Below are 25516 nucleotides of genomic sequence, written 5' to 3'. Positions count from 1 at the left end.
CAGCTGCTCACAGGTTTCTTTTGAAGCCAGTTTTCACAGAAAGAGGATTCTCTTCACATAGATTGATAGAGTCACAAAATGAGTAAGTGGGGATGCCCGGGTGGCTCAGCGGTTTAGCGCCGCCTTCGGCCCAGGGCGCGATCCTGGAGACCCAAGATCGAGTCTTGCATCGGGCTCCCTGCATGGAGCCTGCTTCTCCCTCTGCCTGTGTCTCTGCTTCTCTCTCTCTCTCTCCCGTGAATAAATAAAATCTTTAAAAAGAAAATCAGTAAATGTGGCAAACTTGTCTCTAAAGAATTTTCTGCAGTTTTTACATGCCCGAGAAAATGTGCAATAGTCCGAGGGCACTAGTTGTATTCGGGCTGCTGTGGCCAGGGGACCGCTGGCGGCGGCGGCGGCGGGGGCTGAGCGAAGGACTCCCCCCCCCCCCCGGGGCGGGCCCGCCGCAGCTCGAGCCGCGCGCGGACCGCAGCGGAGCCCAGCGCCGGGGCTGCCCCCTCCCGCGCCGCCGCGGTCAGTCGGCGTCTGGCGCGCATGCGCGGGCCCCAGCGGCGTCCTCCCGGCTCCTTCCCTCCCTCATCCGGGTCCTGGGCGAGCGGGCGCCGTGCGCGTGTCCCGCGGCCGAGCTGCTAATAAAGTTGCGCGGAGGGGAAGCGCAGCGACGGCGCCGGGGGAGCGCGTCCAGCCGGCGGGTGAGCGGGGCCGGGGGCCGCAGCTCCGTCCGGGGCCCGGCTCGCCCATCAGGCCGCGGTGGCTGGAGTCGGGCCGAGGCGGGGGCGTTGGGCCGCGGGCGGAACGGAAACCGCCGGGGCCTGCGGGGCGGGGAGGTAGGCCGAGCCCCGGCCTGCGGAGGGAGGGGGAGGGGGAGAGGGAGGGGGTGGGGGAGGGGTGGAGGTGGGGGTGGGGAGCCCCGGGCCGCGGCGGCCTGCGGGGGGCGGGGAGCCCCGGGCCGGCGCGGGGCGTCGGCGGGAGCGGTTGGGCGTCCCCGGGCCGGCAGGCCGCCGCGCTCGCTGGGGCCGTCGGATCCGCGCCCGCGGAGCTGTCTTCCCGGGCGCGGTGACTCGCCGTCGCCTTGCGTTTCAGAGAGGAGGATCGCGCTTATCGGTGGGAATCACGCTCCGCGCACTGGGGACCTGCCGCCGCGCTCAGCCGCTCGCTAGACCTGGTTTCTGCCGCTTGCCGTGCCGGTGTCCCCCCTGCAAACATTTCTTCTTCTCCCTCGTGTGTGAACTTCTGCATCGGTGCAAAAGGAGCAGTGCCAGGCGGCGCCCGCTTGCCTTCATCGTAGTCGGTCTCCGCCGGGTCTTTCACTTGAGGATCAGAGCTCACATTCATATTCCCGTCTCCCCCCCCCCCCTTCCCCTCTCTTCCCCCTTTCAGCTGCTGTTATTACGTGGAGTTTGGAGCCTAAGCGTTGAAAACTCCCATGTGGCGCCTGTCTTAAATCGGAGCATGCTCAGTAGCCAAAAAAGCAGATTTTTGGTCGCAAAAAAGAACTGGGGCGAGGATAGTCCGGGTATCTTGGACGCGTGCCCGATTCCTAACAAAATGTTCCAATTCTGGTTTTGATGGAGCTTGGAGCTGTAGGCCATCCTGGAGGTGAGGAATGCCCGAACACCCTGGGCCAGATCACTATCTTGATTGCAGAGACATTGTTTCCTGACCAGCTGGAGGTCTAGAAGGGGGGGTAGGGGTGGGGGTGGGGGGGGGGGCGGAGAAACATTCCTGGCTGCCTGTGCCTTTCAGTGGGTGTGGTGCTAAGTATATCTTGTTTACCTTATCTTTCTGTGGAAAAAGTTTTGAAGTCTGGTTGGGTTTGTCACATCGTGCGCGTTGCCTAGCACCTACCAAAAGTGTCCTTATCTAGCAGCCGCGGCTGAATAGGTGGAGGTCGTGGCTTGGCTTCGCAAGCGGAGGGGAGAGGGTGCTGGACCTGGCTGTTTTAAGAATTATTTAAGTTCTTAAAAACTAGAGTAGTTCGATATCCCTCGAGGACCCGAATTGCCCAGAGTGAATTTTTTCGATTTTAAATTTGAAACCCGGTAAGGCTCCAGGACCTTAGGAGATTTAGTGACATTGCAAAGTAGTTCAGAATTTCTGCTAGATGTCAGCGTGGTGGTTGGTGGCCGTTGAAAGGAAAACCAATACCTTGACACAGTGTGACAGTTTCATGTGTATTGAGCAGAGTACTGTTAGGAAATTAGTGTGTTCCACATTCAGTCTGTAAGGGATTATTGACATATGTGTACACATTCTTTTTTTCTTTTACTCTTTTTTTGGTAGCTGTTTTTTTCCTCTACTCTTTCTTTGGTGGCTGTTTTTTTCCCTCTGCGGAGAGGCCCGAGATTATAAGAATGCGAAACATATATAACATAAGAGACACTTTAACAAAATTTAACCTTCACAAAGGCGGTACATAATACGTTTTAGATATTTAAAATTTAACTTTTGTTTCCATTGCATGATTGCAGTCCTCCTTTCCGCCTATATTGTGGATCCCTCAGTAAGTGTGCCTTTTTCATGTGGCTGTTTTTATTGCATAAGTGTTACTGTGTATCTTTTTTTTTTTTTTTTTTTTTTAAGATTTCATTCATCTATTTATGAGAGACAGAGAGAAGCAGAGGGAGAAGCAGGCTCCATGCAGGGAGCCCGATGCGGGACTCAATCCCGGGACTCCAGGATCACGCCCTGGGCCGAAGGCAGGCGCTAAATCGCTGAGCCACCCAGGGATCCCCCCCGTTTATCTTTTGTTAAAAAAATTTCCACCTCATTTACCCTTCCATTTTATATCTGAAATAGCTAACATAGGCAGCAAAAGTTAGGTGTACCTCTTCAACTTGCTTTCCTCTTAGATTTAAAGGCACCCACATGATACGGTCTGGTAAAAGGGAGGAAAGCTGGCAGTGAACTGAGGCAAAGAGAAGAATAAAATATTTTTCATAGATTCTGTGCAAATTTGGTGGTATTATCCACTTGTCTGGTTGTCCTAGGTAGGCGCCACAGAAATGGGTAGATTGGTAAGTGTTGCATTTCTTTCCCCTCTGGCAAAGTCAGCTATTAATTTCAGTGGGAGACTGTGGCAGAATGTTGTTACTAATGAGGTTTGAATCAGATTCTTGTTTACTGTTGGTTATGTAACATGTTGCTGGAAGTATTATTAAAAGTTGCCTTCTGCAGCAAGGTAGAGGCAAGTAAATTCTGCTTACTCTTCACTGGGTTTTAATTCTTGGCTGAACCTGAAGGCACATTACACTATAACCGTAATTATACCTGGGCAGCCAGTCTGTTTCCTGTTTTCATCATGAACCCAAACATTATGATTTGCAGTGATGATCTTTTTTGTCCTTTGCGTTAAACAGAGGCAGTATGTTTTCTCTGTCTACTGAAAACAGATTTGTAACTTGGTCAAATCAAAGATACTGGCTTCTTAGTGTTTTAAAGACGAGGCAGTAAAATACCAGTTTTTCATTTCTTAGTAATTTGAATTGAAATACTAATACTATCTAAAATCCGTCTCACACCTATTGTTTGATAGTGTTTTGTGTAAATTTTAACGTTACCAGTCGTTTGTAGAGTTTTTGAATTAAGAAAGCCCTTTTTGTTTATGACTTATCAGTGTTTATTATTACCAGATGTATATGTTGGTTTAGGCAATGAGCCACACATTTGGGTGAATTTCAGAGCCTGCTTGAGTATACTTTAGGATATAGCCACCTTTATTCCTTTGGTTTATCATTCTTCCCTGTTTGCTCCTGGAGGGTCCGTGTTCCCTGTCTTCTCTCTTTGTGTGTGTGTGTGTTTCCTACTAACCTAATCACAAAGAAGAAGACAAAATAGTTTATTTCTTTAGATGTTACCAGCACCTTACATCCAGTGGGTTTGACAGTCTACTCATAAGGTCAAGGACATTGAAGAAAATTGCCTATAATTTATATAAAAAGGACAGTCATAGCCTGAGGGATGATTCTTACCTCTCCCAGTTGGAATATTTCCTCTCCCAGTTGGAATGTTTTGAAGAAGAGAGTTAATCTGGAGGAGTAGGACCCAGGAAGGCTGCACAGAGATAGGGTGCTTTCCACCAAAAAAAAAAAAAAAAAAAAAAAAAGATACACAACCCCAGGAAGCCTATCCATGTCTTCTCACATCTTGTTTTTATACTTCCAAAGCTAGCAGAATTGAAATTTTTAATGCTAGATTATCTAGTTTATTGCCGTTGTCTAGAACTGTGAGTCTGAGAGATCTGTTTAGTAGTTGCAATTCTTTTTATTATTTATTTATTTATTTATTTATTTATTTATTTATTTTAGTTGCAATTCTTTTTAAAGAATTATTAAGATTTAGATTGTTGTTAGGACATTTCCCATTTTCATATGTCACCTTCATGTTCTAACATTTTAATTGTTTTACAACTTGGAGAAGATGGGATAATGACAGAGGTTTTTCATAAATAACCATCTAGTTCCTAGCTTTTTAGTTTTGGTGGTTTTTTTTTTTTTTTTTTAAATTTTTTATTTATTTATGATAGGCACACAGTGAGAGAGAGAGAGAGGCAGAGACACAGCCAGAGGGAGAAGCAGGCTCCATGCACCGGGAGCCCGACGTGGGATTCGATCCCTGGTCTCCAGGATCGCGCCCTGGGCCAAAGGCAGGCGCCAAACCGCTGCGCCACCCAGGGATCCTGGTTTTTTGGTTTGTTATGTTTTGTTTTAGTTTGGGCAGCTAGGTGAAGTTTTTGGCCCTATCATAGCAGAGTGGTGGTTTCAGTGACTTTTCTTCCTGCTTTTATTGTAATATTCCTAACTTGGTTGTGATAATTATTTTAGGTGAAAGAATTCTGTATTAGAGAGTTTTCTATGGACCGTCCTATAATTGTAATTGACGTTTGGAAGCTAGTTGTTAAAGTACATTTTGTAAACAGGGTTTTGCTCTTAAATTCTTTGGTATGCTAGTCTTGCCTGTAACATATATACAAATTATAGACTAGTATACTGCATGAAAATTTGACAGTGGTTAGATGTGCTGTGAGATTCTAACTAGATTTTTCCTTTTGGTTTACTTTGATGTTATTTTGTTATTGCTGAAAATAACAGTAAGAGAAAAACTGGTGTCACCATCCCACCTTTCTCTGAGCATAGCCCCTGGAGTCCTGAGAAGTGTCTTACACTTTTCAAATTTAACTATGAGCTCAGAATATGGCTGGTGCTTTAAAGACAAGTTTTGTTTTGTTCAGTTCTGTTTTCATGATGTGTTAGGATCTGCCTTGCATCCTATCTGGAAGGTTGTATAACTTGAGATCTAGTTATTCTGGTTTGTATGTTCCCAGGAAAAAGGGGGTATTGCTGAAATATTTCAAAGCTAGTCTTCTGTTTTCTTTCTCTTTATTCACATTTCTGTGCTTTGTTAAGCGAGTGCCTACATAACTCACTGACCAACTCTTTGGGGTTGAAAGTATAAGTTAAATGAATGACGACAGGAGCTCAGAAGGTACCCAGAGTCATATTTGTTCCCTCTTCTTCTATGTGACTTGAACTCTGGGTTGCATATGAGGTGTCTGGAGAGCATCTTCCTAAAGCATTGTGGATATAGGTTAGTGCTTTGTGCTTCTGAGACATTTTATAATGTAATGATTTGGTATCTGCCCTTGATGATTTTATAATTTAAAGGAAAGCACTATAATGATTGACCAACTCTGTGTCTATTCCTGTGCCTACATGCCTGGACAAGTATACTTGAACACATCTGGTAGTAATATAGGAAATCTTGTAGGCTCTCTGTGGGGGTGAGTGTACATCTAGATCAGGCTCTGCTTAATTAGAGGACTTAGAGGAGCAGGTGAAGTTTAAAGAGTGATTAAAAACTGGGAAACAAAACTCTGGATGTGGGAGATAAGGTAGAGACTTGTGTGGGCACAGAGAGAGACTATATAAGATTATTCTGTGAGAAGTGTCAGGGAACATGAGTTCAGCTCATGTGTGGCTTTGAAATCCACTATGAAAACTTTTGATATCTTTGGAAATTGACAGCTACAATTCAGAAAAGTGGTAATTTAAGTGTTTCTCTAGGAGAGTTATTTTGGTGCTCACGTGATTGTATCCCCTCTTCCTTGTAGATGTTCCCATAAATAATAGGATTTCTGAATCTAGGAAAGCTTGTAGGCAAACTTACACTTGGTTTGTTTTTCTTCCTTGCTGCTGCCATAGATATATGGCTTGTATGTTGTAGTAATTGTATATCTGGATCTGGGATTGGTTTGACACTAGTGGTGCTGATACTTGGTGACTACTATTGCTATTAGAACCATAGGGTAAGATATTTTTAAAGCTTTACCCGCATGTACCACAAAAAAGTTACTCTTGCATATACTTTCTTCCATTGTAGGTGATCCTAAGGGCCTTGCTTCTCAAACCTGCTGCAGATCTGGGATTCTTGTTAAAATGGTGGGAAGTAGAGCGCTAATCTCAAACCTAATGAATCTGAATTTTGTTGATGGTTATGATAAATTTGTTTCCCCATCTGTAATTCTTTTCTACAGGTTTGGCTGAGGTTTTAGTGGGTTGTGATCCATGTGGGCATTTGTTTGCATGGGTTGATGTGCTTAGCATGTTCTGTTTTGGATTGGTTGCTTGCCTTTTATTTTGGATTGAAACAGAGATTTTGGAACAGAAAGTGAGGGAACTGTTTCTATGAATTGTTTTGTCAAGTCTGGGCATGAGCTGTGTGCATGTGTGCGTGTGTTTGTCTGGGGATGAGAGTGAAGGGTGGCTTGCATATGCCTTTCTAGGAGTTGGCCAAGAGATCCTACTTCAAGTAGCTTGAGGTAAGAACAGGATCTTTGGGGTTTTTTGATATTAATATGATTTTATTTGAAATGGAAGCCTGGTGAAGCTTAGTCACATTTCATTCATACATTTAATGTATGTAAAATATAAGTCCTGATCTTTGTTTAGCTTTGCTATCAGCCTTCCCCCCAAATCAGTTGATGGGAAATCCTGTTCTCGTAGTTGGGACTGACACCTTGGAATCATTGTTGACTCTTTCTCACAGTCCCCATATCTCTTCCATCAGGAAACTTACTGTTCCTGATACGTATGTGAAGTTGTCTACTTACCATCCAACTGCTATCACTCTGGTCCAAGCCATTATCATCTCTTACCTAGCTGACTGCAACTCCGAACTGGGTCTCCCACTTTTACCCTTGCTGTTTATTCTCAACACATGAGCCAGAGTAATTCTTTAATAATGTTGGTCAGAAAATGTCATGTCTCCACTCAGAGCTCTCAAATGTGCCCTCATTGGACTTAAGAGTTAAAGCCAGTGTCTTTATTTGCAGGTCTCTTACCTGTTTAACTCCATTTCTCATTTCCCCCTCCTTGTTCACTTTATTCTCAGGTTACACTGGTCTTGCAGTTCCCAGGGTATGCCAGACATGCTCCCACCCTGGGACCTTTACATTGCCTGTTGCCTTTGCCTGCAGTGATTTTCCGGGATATCTACCTGGCTTGCTTCTACCTATTTGCTTAAAGTTTTGACTCAGTTGGTGCCTACTCACTTGAGGCCCAGCTCAGCCACTCTCTTTAAAATCACATCTCTCTTACCTTCCTCTGCTTAATTTTTCTCCATAGCACTTTCCACCTGACAAACTATAATGATCACTTAATTACTGTCTTTTGTCTGTCTCCCTCCCCTGGAGTATAATGCTACATGAGGACAAAGGTTTTGGTCCCCTTTATATTCATGTGTATATTCCCATAATACTACCTCAAAAAATACACTTTTGAATGAATTACTTAAATAAATTTAACAGTTTTCTTAAAGATTACATTCTAGTGGGAGAGAGAAAAAAAATCAAGTCCATTAGTAATTACACGTTGGTTCAGAGAGTGAAGGAAATGAACATGGTATTGGATTAGAGATTGGGGAAACCTACTTTATATAGGATTATGGGGTGATCAGGGAGGGTCTCTGGGATGATAGCTGAAGCCAAAGCCCAAATGCTAAGAGAGCTTGGAAATTAGGGGTTGGGGCTTGAGGAAAGTGATTCAGGCAGAGAATGGCATTTGTAGAATCTCTGAGGTACAAAAGACATTCCAGTATAGGAAGATAAATGCTTTTGAAAGATTAATTCTTAATAATATTTATCGGGAGCAGAAGGTATTTGCCCCTGGTTTCTCACTGATTTTTCTTAAATTTCAAGCCTCCAAATTTGTGTAATATCAGGTACAGTGGAAAGAGTTCTTTTGAAATATGAAAGTCTCTTGAAATGTAAATCCTCTCCTTAGTATGGATTTTAATATGGCTGAAGTGCAGCTGCACTTTGGTTTGAAATTTGTTTTTTCCCCTGACCGTATATGAAGTATGTTTGTTTTAAAAGATACAGAATTGTATGCAGCTGAAAGTGAGACATACCCCAATCCTTTAGCTAAGGTCCTTTCAGTAGCTTTTTATGCACATTACATTTCACTCATTAAAACAAATATTTCTTGAGCATATGTATCATGGAGCTTACAGTGATGAGTGAAAATAGCTATGGTTCCTCTCATTTTTATTCTTGCAGGTTTACAGTTTTGTGGGTGGACAATTAAACATAAAAACACAGGTATGTTAATTGCTACAAAGTAGAGGTATGTGATGCTTGCCATGAGAATGTATAATAGGGGAATTTCTCCTACCCAGCAGGGTCTAGGGAGGCTTCCCTGAAGAAGGGATGCTGGAGCTGAACTAGAGTTAATGTGTGTGTGTGTTTTGTAACGTGTTAGATTCTTTTGTAATGCATGATGTTTTTAAAATTTACCATGTTTTCATTTATAGCTGAGATACCACTGCTTTTCTTTGTGTTTCTGAAGTACTCTGCATTATTACCCAAGTGTGCAGTTTTATGGAAGAATTTCAGGGAACTTAACACACAGGAATTTCTTAATCTTATCGTTATCCTTGTTTTCTTTCTAACTCGGAAGTCATTTCTCCAAGAAATGACAAAACAGTTTAATGGAAGGGTTATATAGTCGGATCTTCATAAACCAGAGGTAGACTATAAAAGGCCAAGGTGATAGCAGGTAATCTGTTCATAGTTACATTCTTAAGTACCTCCAGGTTTTGATATAAGAAATAACACACATTCCTGCCTGCTCCGATACTGACCTTCTGTGCTTGCTGTACATCTATTTTACTCTTTTATTTTATGTAATTATTTTATTTTTTTTTATTATGAGAGAGTGAGGGCACACGTGTGAGTGGGGTGGGGGCAGGGCACAGTGTGGTGCAGAGGGAGAGAGAATCTGAAGCCCAGCGTGGAGCCCAACACAGAGTTTGAATTCACCGCCCTGAGCCAGAATCAAGAGTCAGATGCTTAACTGGCTAAGCCACCCAGGTGCCCCCTTTTTTTGCTGTATTTTAATGCCCTTTGTTGGTTATCCTATGGAAACAAATCTGGAAGGAAATTTAGTGGTATTCTAACCAGCTTAGGAAGTTCTTCACAGCATCTTCTCTTTTTTCCATTACTCTTTAAGATCTTTGAGATTATGGATAGTGTTTTTTCAACCTCAGTTCCTGGCTTATTAGACCCAATAAATTGTGAATAAATGAAACCTCTACTCTCATAGGTACAACTCACTTCTATTCATATGATCTTTCAAATCTACAGAGTCCTTCTCTCTTGAGCTCTAATTTCACATCTGCTTGGAGGTACATCAGTGCTTTCTCCCTTAGAGCCAGCCCTCCACCAATACTTTGTTGCCTCGCCTTGGCTGTAACTAGAATTGCCCTTTTTAGGTAAGTGGATTTCTTTACTCTATAGCTTTTAAACCATCACCTTTCTTGCTTGCCATTGTTTCTTTTATAGGTGGTCACCAAGTCCTCTTGTTTATTTGTAATGCCTGTCACATCTTCCTTTTCTGTCTCTATCTACTGCCATTGCTGTCCTGGTCTGTGTATCCCTGAGCTGGAGTATCTTTCTATCATAGTTGAATTTCTACCATATTTTCTCTCTACCTTCTCTGCCCCCTTAATTAAGTCTCTTGGTCATTTTTAACTTTTCGAACATTTCTTTCTGCTTAGAACTCAGCCCTGTGCATAGGGTTCTTTCCAACAGCCTGACTCTAGCCTCATATTCATTCTTCCCTGTTTAGTATCCATTCTGTGGTGGTGCCTTTCCCTTTTGCTTCACAAACTGGGCAGTTGTCGTCTTCCTGTCTCATTTGGCTTAATGATACTTGATTTTCCTTATTTTTGTCCTTCATTACCAACTATATTAGAATTATAGATTGTCATATTCCTATTTTGGTCTTGTGATAATTATTCCCAAAATTTGTGCAAATATGTGCATTTATCTACATCTCATCCTTAAGGCTTTTCTTCACTTTGGTGCAGTGTGTGTGATTGGGGGTGAGGGAGGGACCTGGAGCTAGGCAGAGCTTTTTGTACACTGGCTAAGCCTTCCACTTTCTCACTAGCCATTTGCAGCCCAGTGATTTTTTTCTTCAGTCTTACTCAGAAGTATATGATCTTTTTACCTTTCACCACTGCCCCCCATTTCCAGTTATATTGAGATAATTCCTCTTCCTATCATTTTTATTTATGATCCTTCTAAAAAGATCTTAGTTTTAAAGTGTTTGATCACTAGATTTAATTATATTCACTCAAACTGTAATATTGATGAGAATTAACTGGCTCAGCTTACACAGGTTGTCTGGTATATTTCCTAATGGGATTTTAGATTTGGGTGGGGGATTTTCTGGTTTTAAAGCTAGAAATAGACATTCCCTGAAAGGTATCTTAGGCACTTTCAATTTAGTTTGTGTTTTTTGTTTTATTAACTTGGTTAGCTCACTGTGCATTACTGTAGCAAGACTTGGCTTTTAAGGAAAAGATTCAGTTTGACACTTAGAATTGTAAAAGGTTGATTCAGTATGGCTGAAGTAAGAGAAAAAGAAAACAGAATTTGTCTTCTGTCCCTGATTATGCTATTGAAATAAGGCTTTAATATTTGTAAATAGATACTAAAATGTTAAATAAATGTTATATGTTATAAATGAAATTGCTTCGTAGGGATGTTTATTGCAAAAGAAAATAATGCCAAAATTTAAGTTCCTTGAAGCGTCCTTGTTTTCTTAGGAAGTAAATATATCACCTTTAAAAAATAATAAATATGTATTCTTCCCAGTGGTATACTTTAGGGTAGGTTCACTGGGTTAAATAGCCTAGGATGAGGATAGGATGGCAGAGGCATGGATAGAATCTGCTCAGAAGCCAGGTTTTCATGTAGAGTACCATCTCACATATCTGGGCTGTCAAATGCATTTTCCTTTCTACTTAGAGGAGAGCACAGAGGTAAGCAGTAAGGAATCTGGGAAGAGCTATGAGGAATGAAGAAAGAAGAGTCAAAGGAATGAGAACAAAAGAGAAAGGAGAGCAACAGATACTGGTGGGAAGTGATGGGAAACATGAGAAGAGACATTGGGAGGACAAAAAGAAAAAGCTGCATTATTTCTTCTAATGTGTAGTTACATTTTTTTTCACCCAGTATACATCTCTGAAATTGGGATGTGTCTTAACATTTGATGGTATTTGCATGTTGGTTTTGGCCAGGTGATACTTGTGGTGTAGTTGTCATTGTGTGGGCATAATCTTTGCTTTTCTGTTTATGTTGTCTTTTCTTCCATTTAACACCCTTTGGGAAGATGAAGCAAACACCAGTTTCAGAACTTGCGCAGATGAGTGTCAGTGGCTTGTATGACAGTACTGGAGTAATACTGGAGTACTCTTCAGACTTACATTCTTGAGGGCAGAAGGATGATAGTGTGAAGAAAAATTTAATTTAATTTCTTATGAAAGCACTGTGTGAGAGTTTAATTTGCATCTTGTTCTTCCGTCAAGGTTAATACAGTAATGGTACCTTTTAAGTAGATGGCTTTGTATATTTGTTGAAATAAAGTAGCTCAGCTATATTTTTAAAATCCTCAGCCTGTTACCAAAGTGTTCATCATTATTACAACAATAGTAAGTACAGTACTGAGTATGCACTATGCCAGGCACTGAATTTTTATCTCATTTAATTCTCAGAACTGGTATTTCTTAAATAAAATAGAAAAAATAGAGGTTTAGTTGTAAATGTTAGATGCAGAATTTGAACCCAAGTTGATTAGAATTCAAATTTGGTTTTTACAACACATATATTTTTTTAAAAATGATTTTATATATTCATGAGAGAGAGAGAAAGGGAGAGAGGTGCAGAGGCAGAGACACAGGCAGAGGGAGAAGCAGGCTCCATGCAGGGAGCCTGATGTGGAATTCGATCCCAGGCCTCCAGGATCATGCCCTGGGCTGAAGGCAGGTGCTAAACCGCTGAGCCACCGAGTGATCCCCCAACACATATATTACAGATTAACTTTATTGTATATTTCTAGCCACTTCTTTAATTCTACCACCTATGTTTTAGCAAACTGTATTTAGTATTTACTCATCATAGATAAAAAAGTCAGATTTTGTAGATTTTTACCCACAATTGCTTTTATGCCTATGATAAAGCTACTTCATGCTTCGTGTCTTTCCACTTCCCCCATTCCAAAAAGGGCCATTCCCTGAATTTCTTTTTATTAAAAAAATTTTTCCCCCCTGAATTTCTTTTAGTGCTCTATACACCCTTAGGGCATCTGCCATTCTCCATTGTGTATTGTAGCTAGGTATGGGCATATTTTATTTATTTATTTTTAAGATTTTATTTATTTATTCATGAGATACAGAGAGGCAGAGACATAGGCAGAGGGTGAAGCAGGCTCCCTATAGGGAGCCGGATGCGGGGACTCGATCCCAGAACCCCGGGATCCCCCCTGAGCCAAAGGCAGACACACTCAACCACTGAGCCACCTAGGTGCCCTGATACGGGCATATTTTAATTACCAATTTGTAATTCTTTTAGTTTGGGCCTGAAACTGATTGATCTTTTAGCCTTTTAGCTTCTGGCTTAGTGGTTTGCCCTTTTTTTTAGATGCACTCAGTAAATGTGTGTTGTATAAGTAAGACTCTGAGATTTAAGTTTAGCACTGGTTATATTTGTACCTCAGTAGTTTCTGAAAGCATTGTAGAAAGGGAGCACAGAGGACCAGATTAAACTGCCCAGCAATATATAACCTCTCAAGACTAAAGTTACTAAATATAGCCTTTAGGGACTTTTTTTCTATTACTGGGATAAGTTTAGAGATACTATGGGAAAGAATTATGAATGGTTACACAGTCAGCTTACTGAACTGAGAATGGGTGTCTTAGTGTTTCTAAATCTGTTTTATATAGTAAAAGGCAAAAGGGGTATGAAAATTGAACCAACTTTTCGATAAGAGATTCAAAATGAAACCTTTTGGTCCCTTAAAAAACCTAATCATACACTGATTTTCCAGAGGTATTGCTTGTTTTCTTAGAGTTCACGTAACATGCTAATACACGCAAACTAGAAAAAGTATAGTATTTTAATCTATCTTTTTGTGGACGTATTGAGAAAAATCTTTCATGACCAAGGACTTAAGTGAATATAGTGAAATGAATCTATTGCTGTGTCCCATGCACTATGATACCCTTACTTCAGTGTGGATCAAGGTGTTATTTTGAATCTGATATATTCTCCAGGAAAGTTTACAGGAGAAAATTGATCATATGGGTATAATAAAACAGTTTTAATCCCAATATAACAATTTTATTTAGAAATCTAAGTATTACATATTATGAAGTGGATGAGTGAAATAGAATTGAGCGTGTGTAATTGTGTGTGGTGTATACATATATGTGTATACAGACATACACACATACTGTGTTCTAGTGTTTAGTGTGGCATATACACATATACACACACATACTGTGTTCTAGTGTTTAGTGTGGCAAAAATGTCCTAATGAACGTTGAAAGGCTTTGGAGTAAGACTACCATAATAAATGTAAATTTTTTTATGATAGTAGTAAACAATCTTTCATACCTATTGACTTAGCTCAGTTGAGAGAAGAGAGGGTTAAAGTAGATGAAGAAGTTGATAAGTAGGTTGAGTAGTATAAAAAAGCAGTTTGAAAATCAGCATATTGACAGGATTATTCTTAGTCTCTGAAACTATAATCTTTTGATAACAATGATTTGAATGTTTTGTTGAAACAAAAAATATGGAGAACAATAGAAAAGATCTTTAAGAGAAAGATATTCCTTGTTGAGAAGCTTTCTTTCTAGGAGGTACTGTGTACAATGTTTAGGAGTGTGGGTTCTGGAGCTGGACTGCTAGGATTCAATTCCTGCCTCTATTTCTTATCTATAGAAATAAGACATATTTAATTTCCCCTTGCCTGTTCTCTCATCTGTAAAATGAGAATAATGGAATTTACCTGATATGACTCTTTTGAGATTTTAATGATTTTTGGTCTCTCAGTGTAAGTCCTTAACGGTGCTTGACATAGTGTTCAATAAATGGTAGTAGTTTATTATTATTATTACTGTCATTATCATCATCATCATCAAAGGAGCTGATTTTGAAAGGAAGCTGTTGGAATCCTTGAAATAGCTACAGTCTTTTAAGAAAGCCAAATGTCCAAAATTCTATCTCTGTAAGTAACTTTTTAAGATCATTCATGTGCTTTTGTCTGTTTAGTCAGTAGCAACGCAGCCCATGTCCTGTGCTTTTTACAGAGAATTTCCAGCACAGTACAGCAGCAGAGAGGTTCATAAGGATAACTAAGTCATCAGGAAAATCTCATGTTATGTGTAGGTTTTCCTGAAATAATGATAATTGGTTCTAAAAAGCGCATTTACAATGAAACTATTTAAAATTTGATCAGTATCTTAAACTGAACTATGAATAAAAGGTCTGATTGGGACTTTATTTTCAAAGATTAAAATTTTAGAAAAATATTAGGTTATAACTGTAAACATGTATTCTTACAGTGAATAAAGCATGAATCAATTTTGATGGATAGGTTTATTTAAAAAAATTGTTTTGGTGGAGACTTCTGGGTGGCTCAGTGGTTGAGCATCTGTCTGCCTTCAGCTCAGGTCGTGATCCCGGGGTCCTGGGATTGAGTTTCATACTGCTCCTTGCATGGAGCCTGCTTCTCCCTCTGCCTGTGTCTCTGCCTCTCTCTGTGTGTCTTTCATGGATGGATAAATAAAATCTTTAAAAAAAAATTATTATTATTATTTTTTTAAGAGAGAGCATGGTGGGGAGGGGGGTGGCAAGACAGAAGGAGAATACTAAAGCAGGCAGGCTCCATGCACAGTGCAGACCGATGCGGGGCTCTATCTCAGGACCTCAAGATTATGACCTGAGCCAAAATCAAGAGCCAGATGCTCAGCCGCCTGGGCCACCCAGGCATCCTATTCGGTGTAATTTTTCTCACAATAACTTATTAGTGTGATAGGGCATTCTTTATATTTGTCATTTATGCTACATAAAGAGCATTTACATTTTTTTTTGCATTTACATTTTTTTTACGAAAATATCCATTAACAAAATACACATTGATTTTATTTACAATTTTTAATCCTTTGATAGTGAAGCTATTCTCTTTCCACAAAGAGAGGCTTGCTTGATGTAACTAAAATCGTCAGTTTCCCAGGCTAATTGTTCCTCATCAGTGCACACTCACCGCAGGAGTACTGTCCTTCTTGGCCATATTACATTACTCCCATGGGTCTCTTGGAGGCAAAGGCAATAGCACATCTGATGCTTATGCTGCTTGCTGTGCCGTGAGCGATAAAAGTCCTTTGTCTCTGGCTCAGGAGTTTCCTGGCCTTTGTCAGCCTTCCTGAAACAGTTAACATTAATTTACTTGGTTGTGGGGCTGGTAGGGTAAAATTAAATCCCACGCCCTACATTGTTGGGCATTATTTTAACAAACTTTTTGAAATCTCACATTTTGCAAACTTTGCACTTTCACTGGTGGTTTATTAGCCGTTATGGTGAGGGAGATGGTAGTGAATGGGAACCAGTTTTCTAAGTGATTAGTTCACTAACAATTTTTTTAAATACTTTTTTTGGTAAATCTTATGTGCATAGCTCAGTGAAATTTTACATATGTTTGCATCTGTGTCATCATCATCCAAATCAAGTTGTAGAATATTTCTTTATCCCCAGAACTCTCTCTCTTACCCTCACTTAGTAACCTTCTTATCTCTGATGACATAGGTTAGTTTTGCCTGTTTTTGAGAAGAAATATAATGTGTGATCTTTTATATCTGACTTCTTCATTATATCTATGTGATATCATGTCTATGTGATTCATCCATGTTTTTCATATGTTAGTTCTTTGTCATTGCTGTGAAGTATTCTATTTGCATTTGTTGCTATGATTTATTGGCCCACTCCACCGTTGGTGGATATTTGGGGCTAGTAAAAATAAAGTTGCTTTGAACATGTACTTGACTTTTGGGAGCAATAGCATTTGTTTTTGTTGGATATATACCTAGGGATGAAATTGCTGGGTCATAGGGATTTATGTATAATATGGCGTGATATTTCACTGGTTTCTTAAAAATTTTTTTTTCTGATAACTAATGTTGAGGCCATTTTACCATCTAATGGCCATTGTGATATTTTCTTATGTGACATGCTCTATCAATGCTTGTTCATCAGTAAATTTTTGGAATGAATTTCGCTCCTTTTTTTAACTTTGTAAGGTAAGACTTAGATAACGAGTCCTCAGATTACTTGCACATACAACTTAGTTTGCAAAGTTGTAAAATACTTTTGGAGAGAGTATCATGAGAGGTTTCTAAAGTTTCTAATCATTCAATATTTAAAAAGTTGAGTATGTGGTTTGTCCCTACTCCTTTCCCAGTACTAGATTTAACTACTATTTAATATTGACTCTTAGGTTTTTGGAATCTGACACCTAATCTTTTTTCTGAAACCAGTCTCTTGGAGTTGGACTAATGACATCCTCATTAACCAGTCATTGGCCTTTTCTTTGTTCACATTATTTTTAAACTTTATTTTGTGTTTGAAATTCTGCAGTACCATTGCATCTAATCCTAAACTCCTCCTTTTAACAATACTTCACTGGTAACTTCTTCCTTTTCCCTACCAGTGTTCCCTAATGCACAGCTGTTAACATACCACCCTTCTCTTTCTGCTGAAAACCTATTTTTTATTACTGTTTCAGCTCTTTGTGCGAAATCTTAAATCTTTCTCATTTTTTCCTTGCTAAATACCTGTGTCTCCAGTCATGACCCTTTTCCAGTAGAGTTAACCGTTTTCCCTACTGACTAAACTACTTTCTGAGTGACCTTAATTCTGCTAATGGAGTTATCATTATCTTAGTCACCTGGGTTAAAATTTGAAGTTATCTTTAATTTTAAGGTACAGTTGATAGAAAAATCAATGGCTGTTCATTAAACATTCCTTTAGTATGTGGTAGAATGCATGGAGTGGTGCCAGGTGCTGAAGGCTTCCTCCTGGAAGGATTTTGTACTCCTTTTGGGAAGTTAAGATCTGTTCTTATCACTGTCTTATTAATTTTTATGATACTCAATGACCATAGCCTCTTTAGAGTTGGGTGGTGAAGGAATTATTCACCAAATGAATTGGCCTTGAGCTTTTCCTTAAGGATGACTGAGATTTCTCTAGGAAGACCCAGATGGGCAGAAGTATAGGAATTTGGGTTGGACCAGAAAGTGTGTATAAGTGGTATAGTGATGGGTATGTTAGGTTGGTACTAGATCCAGCCTTTTTGTTTTGTTTTGTTTTTGTTTTTAAGAGAGCGATTGGTGGGAAGTAGAGGGAGTAGGGGAGATAATCTTTTTTTTTTTTTCAAAGTTTATTTTTAAAGATTTTTAATTTATTTATTCATGAGAGACATACACAGAGAGGAGAGAGACCCAGGCAGAGGGAGAAGCAGGCTCCATGCAGGGAGCCTGATGTGGGACTCTATTCCGGGTCTCCAGGATCACGCCCTGGGCTGAGGGTGGCGCTAAACTGCTGAGCCACCTGGGCTGCCCCAGGAGAGAGAGAATCTTAAGTAGGTTCCAAGGCCAGCCTAGAGCCCAGTGTAGGGCTTGATGCCACAACCCTGAGATCAGGATGTGAGCCAAAGTCCAGAATTGGACGTTTAACTGACCCACCTAGGTGCTAATCCAGCCATATTTTGAGTCTTGATTCTTCTTCCCTTCATTTTTTAAAAATTTTTTTCTTTTTTTTCTTCTTCCCTTCAATATTAATGATCATAATTAATGTTCAAATAGCACTTTTTAGGGCAGCCCGGGTGACTCAGCGGTTTAGCACCGCCTTCAGTCCAGGGTGTGATCCTAGAGACTCAGGATCGAGTCCCATGTCGGGCTCCCTGCATGGAGCCTGCTTCTCCCTCTGCCTGTGTCTCTGCCTCTCTCTCTCTGTTTCTCATTAATAAATAAATAAAAATCTTTAAAAAAAAACACTTTTTAGTGTATAAAGCATATATTATGTGTGTGTACACATGTGCATGCATATTTTATTGTTTTTAAAGGTTTTATTTATTTTAGAGAGAGTGCACACGCATGCAAGCAAGCAGTGGGAGAGGTGCAGAGGGAGAGGGAGAGAGAATAAGCAGGCTGCATGCTCAGCGCAGACCCCAACACAGAGATCTGTCCCATGATCCTAAGATCATGACCTGAGCCAAAACCAAGAGTTGATTGCTTAACCGATTGAGCCACCCAGGTGTTCCAAAATATTTTATTACTTCAACATTTCAGTCACTTAGGAACCATCATCCCTTTTTTATGGAAGAGTTGGTAGACTTAGAAACAGTGATACCTGGTTCATGGTCTTATAAAGGACAGAATCTGATCATACTCTGTTTTCATCATATACTTTTTAAAAATTAAAAATTGTGAATATTTTGGGTAATGAAATATTTTAACAGAGTAGAGAATATAATATCTAATGACTTGCTAAATTTTTTTAAAATCTGGTTTTAAAAGAAACACAGCTGAAGCTTTTCCATTCTTCATACTTCTTTCCTTTTAGCAGTGGCAACTAGTATTCATTGTCCTGAGATTGGTGTATCATTTTTATTTATGCTTTTATTCTCTTACCAAATCTGTGCATACCCGTAAGTACAAGATTTTGTTTTAACTTTTATACAGTTGCTCTGATAAAAAGGAATGTATATTTTTCTAGCTTGTTTTTCTTCAGCTCACTACTTGCTTGCTCACTTAATAAATAGGCACTGTTTTCAGTCCAGGGGAATTTGATGAGGGATAAGGAACATGAAGCTACCTGCCTACTAATGTTTCACTGAGGAAGACATATAATAAGTAAATAACATTGATGGGTTGATCAGGTTAGGATAAATACCATGAAAGAAAAGTAAACAGGATCAGGCAGTAGAGAATGATGATGGGAGTGTGATGGTGATGTATGCTATTTTAGATAAAATGGCCAGGGAAGTCCTTTTTCAAGAAGTGACATTTGAGCAGCTGAATTAATTGAAAGAGTAAGCATGTTAAATAAGATCAGAGAGAATCAGGGAAGGAAACATCAAGTGCAGAGGCCTTGGGGTAGAAATGACCTGGGAGCACTTGAGAAATGGAAGGAAGTCAAGACTGGTTAAGTGCAAAGTTAGGTAGGAGAATGGTCAAAAATGACTTTGGAGGAGAGACCAAAGACCAGATCATATAGGCCCTATAAAGTGACGTTAAGGAATTTGGATACCGAGTATATTGGGAAGCCACTGAATAACTTTTGAGCAGAGGAATGACATAGTTTGACATACTTTTAAGATTACTTTTATACTAGAATTCTGTACAGTAGAAAAGAATCCATGGAAGCACTTTCTATATTGGAATGGGAAGATCTTGAAGATACACTGTTTATATGTTTCTACCTTTTTCTTTTTAGAATACCTTTTTCTTTTAGAATACCACTGTTTGTTTCTTTATTTTTAAAGATTTTATTTATTTATTCATGAGAGAGACAGAGAGAGGCAGAGACACAGGCAGAGGGAGAAGCAGGCTCCATGCAGGGAGCCCGATGTGGGACTCGATCCCGGGACTCCAGGATCACGCCCTGGGCTGAAGGCAGGGGCTCGACTGCTGAGTCACCCAGGAGCCCCTAGAATACTACTGTTTATGTAAAAAAAAAAAAAAAAAATCTTTACGTATATATTTGTGTTAAATTTCTCTGTAAGGACATGAAAGACAATTGCAAAAGATTACCTGTGAGAAGGGGAATTGATTGATAATGGGTAGAAAAATGGGAAAGGAAACTGAGTATTCTATACTTCTTTATATGTCCAGAAAATTTTTAAAAATCGTACAGAAGTGTGTATACATCTTAGGTTTCCCACCATCTGAATTTTCACAAACTGGGCTCACCCATATAATCACCCATAGGAGAAGCAGAACTTTGCCAGAATGGCAGAAACTCAGGGTTCCTTCTAGTTAATATCCTTCCTTTCAAAGGGAAATCACCATCCTGACCTCTAACATAGCATGCGTTAGTTTTGCCTCTGTATCATACCAGCACTTGTAAGTCTGTTTTACTTATCACAATTTTAGATTTACTATTTTTATTTTGTATTATGCAAGTAATGCATTAGTAGATTCCCTTTGTGAAAAGGTTAAAACAATACAGAAATATATAAAAGAAAGCACAAGGACCCCTTTCTCCTGCCATTTCCCTATTCCATGCCTCTTCCCAAAGGTAACTGCAATGGTTAATTTAGGGTATCCCTTCTAGTCCTTGTTTGTTTACTTGCACAAATAATTTTTCCCTTTTTTTGATTAATACATAATATGGTTAGTACTTGATGATGGTGGTAGTGAGACTAGTAATTAACATTTATTAAACACTGTCTAGTAGTTAACTACAGTCTAGTGTTTGGTCTTCAGGCTTCTCTCCTCATGATGTCTCCTTCCTCAACTTAATCTCCCTGTTATTCATATATTCTCTCTCCCACATATCTGCACTACCCCCCTCTGGCCTCGTTCAGTTCCAGTGTTACTAAGTAAGGATTAGCCAGACCTGTCTACTTTCTATTTTAGGAAATGGCTGTGTTCATGTCTATCCACACATTTTATTGTTTGTTTGTTTGTGTCCCTATGCCTTTGAAATTTCTCCTCTTAGACAGTGGAGGATATTTTGGTTTACTTTGTTACCTTTACTGGCTGGCCCAGATGGCTTTTATCCTATACCCTTGATGTAGCTACAGCTGAGTTCAGCCCTTCTTAAAGTTTGTTTATAACATAACATTTTATAGTTTGTGACCTGTTACAAGCTTTCAGTCTTTCCTTGAATTTCTTTAGTTTAATGTAGCTAATTTTGCCTACCTGGCAGAAATTATCCCATGTAGGATTGAGGAAGTCCGTCCACACAGGAGGAATATTCCTTTACTTCTGTGCACCTTTGCCCCCATAGTTCTAGGTTCTAGCCATGGTTCATAGTAATCTGGATAGACAGCTGGTTGATCAGCATCTAGAACAATGCTTGGCGCTTACTACAGCTCAGTTAAATATATATTGAATGAATGAATCAATTGGCTCTTAAGATGAAACATAACTTGGTGTGACTTTTCTTTAAGCACTGTCATGGCAGTTCACAGTGTATGGCACATAACAAGCAATCAGTTATTTTTTTTTTTGCAATCAGTTATTATTTCTTGAATTTAACTCAGTTTTATTTTATGTTTACCTGGGTTTTAACTGAACACATGCATTCTTTTCTGAGAAGATGGTCTTTGATGCTACAGTTTGCTAGAACTTGTCAAAGGCAGAGCTGCAGCATTATTTGCAATAGACACAAGAAAGGAAACCTCTTTTGTTACTGGCATCCTTTTCCCAAACATTACTCCTGCTAAATATTTCACTAGCTGCTTATTGTCTATCGTTGGCTGTGTAGTGACCACGGAATTGTACCCACTCCTATCAGTGCAGTGCCACTGCATATCATTCCCTCTTATCATCTCCAAGAGTTTCGCAACGGTGCAGAGGGGTGGTCTGCCTAGAGAAGATTCCTTAACTTAACATGCATAGGCAATAAGAATTATAAAATTATAAACTCCTTTTCTGGGTTAAACTTTGAATTTATTCTCTTTAAATCTATTCAGCATTCTTAGTTTTAAACATAGATAGTTCCGTTTTTCTGGCAATTACGTGTGTTACAATTTATTTGAGGATTTGTTACCTCTTATGAAAAAAATAATATAAAATTTGATAAAATTTGCATCTAATAATGGGATTTCAATAGTACTATGGCTCTTGACCAAACATTACAAGTCTGTGAAACACTTTACGGAGGATAGTGACCTTAGGGAAGAGTTAGATTTTCTGAAGACTTTTGTTGACATTAGAACACACTGTGTTTAAAATTGACATGGCATGTGACATGGATTTTAGTGAAGAGAAGTACTTCAGAATCAAACCTTAGAAAGGCGTTTGGGGGCTTTGTGGTCTAAGGAAAGGAAATGAAAGTCTAGAGGTTTATTTGTTTGGATAGTATATAGGAAGTAGAGCAATCTGTTTTTGCTTTTGGTTATTGTTTGGCATTGCCTGTGAGATACTTGTTCCTATTATGAAGAAAGGAAGTGAGTGGTCACAGGACTTTAGGGAAAATTTCTCTTTCTAGACTTAGGTTTTTTTTGTTTTATTTTGTAATGTTTTTCTGCTCTTATTTAAAAATAACATACTTTTCATTTAGATTGACTTAGCTCTATGTTAATTACAATCCTTGACATAAGGGATCTTACCCCTTTCCCTCTTTCTCTTTCAGGACTTGAACCAATGAAAGAATCTTATGGCACTTATGAAGATAAATGTCACTTCTCCCTTTTTAATTGGAACTTCTGCTTAGAACCTGTATGTGACTTTTCATCCGTGAGCTGTTCTTTGAGTGGCCACTGACTGACTTTGAGTTGCAGGAAGGTCTCTGAAGAGTTATATCAAATGACGTCAATGGCCAGCTTGTTTTCCTTTACTAGTCCAGCAGTAAAGCGATTGTTGGGCTGGAAGCAAGGTGATGAAGAGGAGAAATGGGCGGAAAAGGCAGTTGATGCTTTGGTGAAAAAGCTCAAAAAGAAAAAGGGTGCCATGGAAGAACTGGAGAAAGCCTTGAGCAGTCCAGGACAGCCGAGCAAATGTGTCACTATTCCCAGATCTTTAGATGGACGCTTGCAGGTTTCCCACAGAAAAGGCTTACCCCATGTTATATATTGTCGTGTTTGGCGCTGGCCTGATTTGCAGAGTCATCATGAGCTCAAGCCATTGGATATTTGTGAATTTCCTTTTGGATCTAAGCAGAAAGAAGTTTGTATCAACCCATACCACTATAAGAGAGTGGAGAGTCCAGGTAGGTTTTACCTTGAGAAGAATTACAAAAACTTGTCTCCTTCTGATTTACATTTCAGTGGACTTAGTAATTAAAAGGCTGTATTAGCCTTGTGTTTCCTTCAAGATTTTAATCTTGGAAGAAGTAGTGGATTTTGAGTTTAACTCTTTATATATAAATACAATAGCTTCCAAGTAGTTAGTTCTAATTCATGTTTGATGTAAACAGTCAGTCATGTGTACATGAGTTGGAGTCCATCATATATGTGCTCTGCCTTCCTGTGGATGACGTGTCTGTCTTTTGTCTGAAACCTAAGCTCCATGTGTGTATTACATCCCACTCCTTTTTGTCTACTCAGGAAGTCTGTTCATACAGGTGTCACCGCTCTCCCCAGTATTACATTTTCCCTCTCTATTCGATTATTTCTGTCAGCACATGAGCATGTCATGCTACTGCCCGTCCTAAAACAAGTTAAAAAAGAGTTCTAGTTTCGACTCCATTGTTTTTATCTTCACGTTACTTTCCTCCTGTTCTTTCTGGACACCTTCCACTTGGTTTCTCTCTCCTAGCATTTGACTTGTCAAGGTCACTGATGACTGCCTCCTTCTAGAGGAGGGGTCATTCTCAGCCCTCATCTTACTTGCCTTCTCAATGTCATTTGAGACACTTGCTCTCCTTCCCTCCTACTCACAACTTTTTCTTTATTGGCTTCTGAAACGCAACACTCTTCTGGTTCTCCTTCTTCTCTGGCTGTTTTTGTTTAGCCTCTATTGGCTTATTTTTCTGTTTTCACATGACTCCATCCCTAGACCTTTTCTACATCCATAGTTTTCCTCCTTGGGTGCTCATACTGTCACATGTCCTAAAACTGTAAGCTTGTGCTCACATTTTGAACTCCAGAGTGAACTTCCCTTTTGAGTTTTAGACTTCTGTATTCCCAGATTCAGTTGCCCACATGACATCTCTACTTGAATGTCTCATAAACATGTCAGATTTAATATGTCTAAGTAGGACTTTTGATTCCTCCCCCAGTCCTTTTTTCCTCTAGTTTTCCCTGTTGAAGTAAATGGCATCAGCATTCATGTAATTGCTACCTAGAAGTCATCTTTTATTTCTCTCTTTGAAGTCCTGATTTGAGCTATGAGCAAATGCTGCTTGCTCTACCTTCAAAATGTATCTTGATGTCCTCTTTTACCATCTCTAACACAACTATTCTAGTATAGACCGTCATCATCTTTCATCTTAAATAGTGCCCTGATTGGTCTCTCTGCCTCTTCTCTTTCCCGCCAACCCATTCTGTTTTCTGCACAGCAGCCAGAGTGGTCTTTAGAGAATATCAAATCATGGGTGCGCCTGGGTGGCTTAGTTGGTTAAACATCCGGTGCTTGGTTTCGGCTCAGGTCATGGTCTTGGGGTTGTGAAATTGAGCCCCCATATCGGGCTCCATGCTCAGCAGGGAGTCTGCTTGAGATTCTCTCTGTCCAAAATAAATAAGCCTAAAAAAAAAAGAATATAGCAAATCACATCTGTGCCTGCTCAAAACATTTGTCACACTTAGATCTCCACAAGACCCTACATAACCTCTCTTCAAACTTCCTCTTTTCCATTGACTTGCCCTACTACTGCATCTAGATTTTTTTTTTTTCTCTCTCTCAATTCTGCTTACTCTCCTGCCTGATCTTGTCATGGCATATTTTCTCACTCCGTTTAGTCCTTGCTCAAATACCCCCATCTACTTGATGCTAGATATGATGTGTTAGATATTTATTTTATTTATTAATTGGTATAAGCAGAAACTTACTCTCTCATTCTGTACTGCATCACCAGTGCCTAGAATAGTAGTAGTACCTGGCTCTTAGTATATGGTGCACAGTAAATATATTTTTTAATTTTTATTTAATTTTGTTTTTTTTTTAAGATTTATTTATTTATTCATGATAGAGAGAGAGAGAGGCAGAGACACAGGCAAAGGGAGAAGCAGGCTCCCTGCCGGGAGCCCGACGCAGGACTCAACCCCGGGACTCCAGGATTGCGCCCTGGGCCAAAGGCAGGCGCCAAACCGCTGAGCCACCCAGGGATCCCCTATATATATATATTTAAAGATTTTATTTATTTATTCATGAGAGAGAGAGAGGCAGAGACACAGGCAGAGGGAGAAGCAGGCTCCATGCAGGGAGCCCGATGTGGGACTCGATCTCAGGACTCCAGGATCACACCCTGAGCCAAAGGTGGACACTCAACCGCTGAGCCACCCAGGTT

General features: G+C 39.9%; 1 protein-coding gene across 6 annotated transcripts in view; it reads left to right on the top strand.

The window, feature by feature from the left end:
* The first annotated feature begins 530 nt into the window (after positions 1-530).
* Positions 531-25516, top strand: part of SMAD5 (SMAD family member 5) — a 54400-nt gene continuing 29414 nt past the window's right edge. The window contains exons 1-3 of one of the 6 annotated variants that reach the window (XM_055302181.1): positions 531-692; positions 1381-1599; positions 22703-23278. In XM_055302181.1, the coding sequence (XP_055158156.1) occupies positions 22876-23278 (403 nt within the window). In that variant the 5' untranslated portion in view covers positions 531-692; positions 1381-1599; positions 22703-22875. Of the gene's footprint in view, positions 693-725; positions 828-967; positions 1600-8577; positions 8597-22702; positions 23279-25516 lie in introns of those variants that run through there. The other 5 variants (XM_055302180.1, XM_055302184.1, XM_055302185.1 and 2 more) reach the window with 5 other exon arrangements.

This window comes from Nyctereutes procyonoides, unplaced genomic scaffold (assembly GCF_905146905.1).
Source record: "Nyctereutes procyonoides isolate TBG_1078 unplaced genomic scaffold, NYPRO_anot_genome, whole genome shotgun sequence".
Classification (NCBI taxonomy): Eukaryota; Metazoa; Chordata; class Mammalia; order Carnivora; family Canidae; genus Nyctereutes; species Nyctereutes procyonoides.
This window is presented reverse-complemented; position numbering and strand designations above follow the sequence as displayed.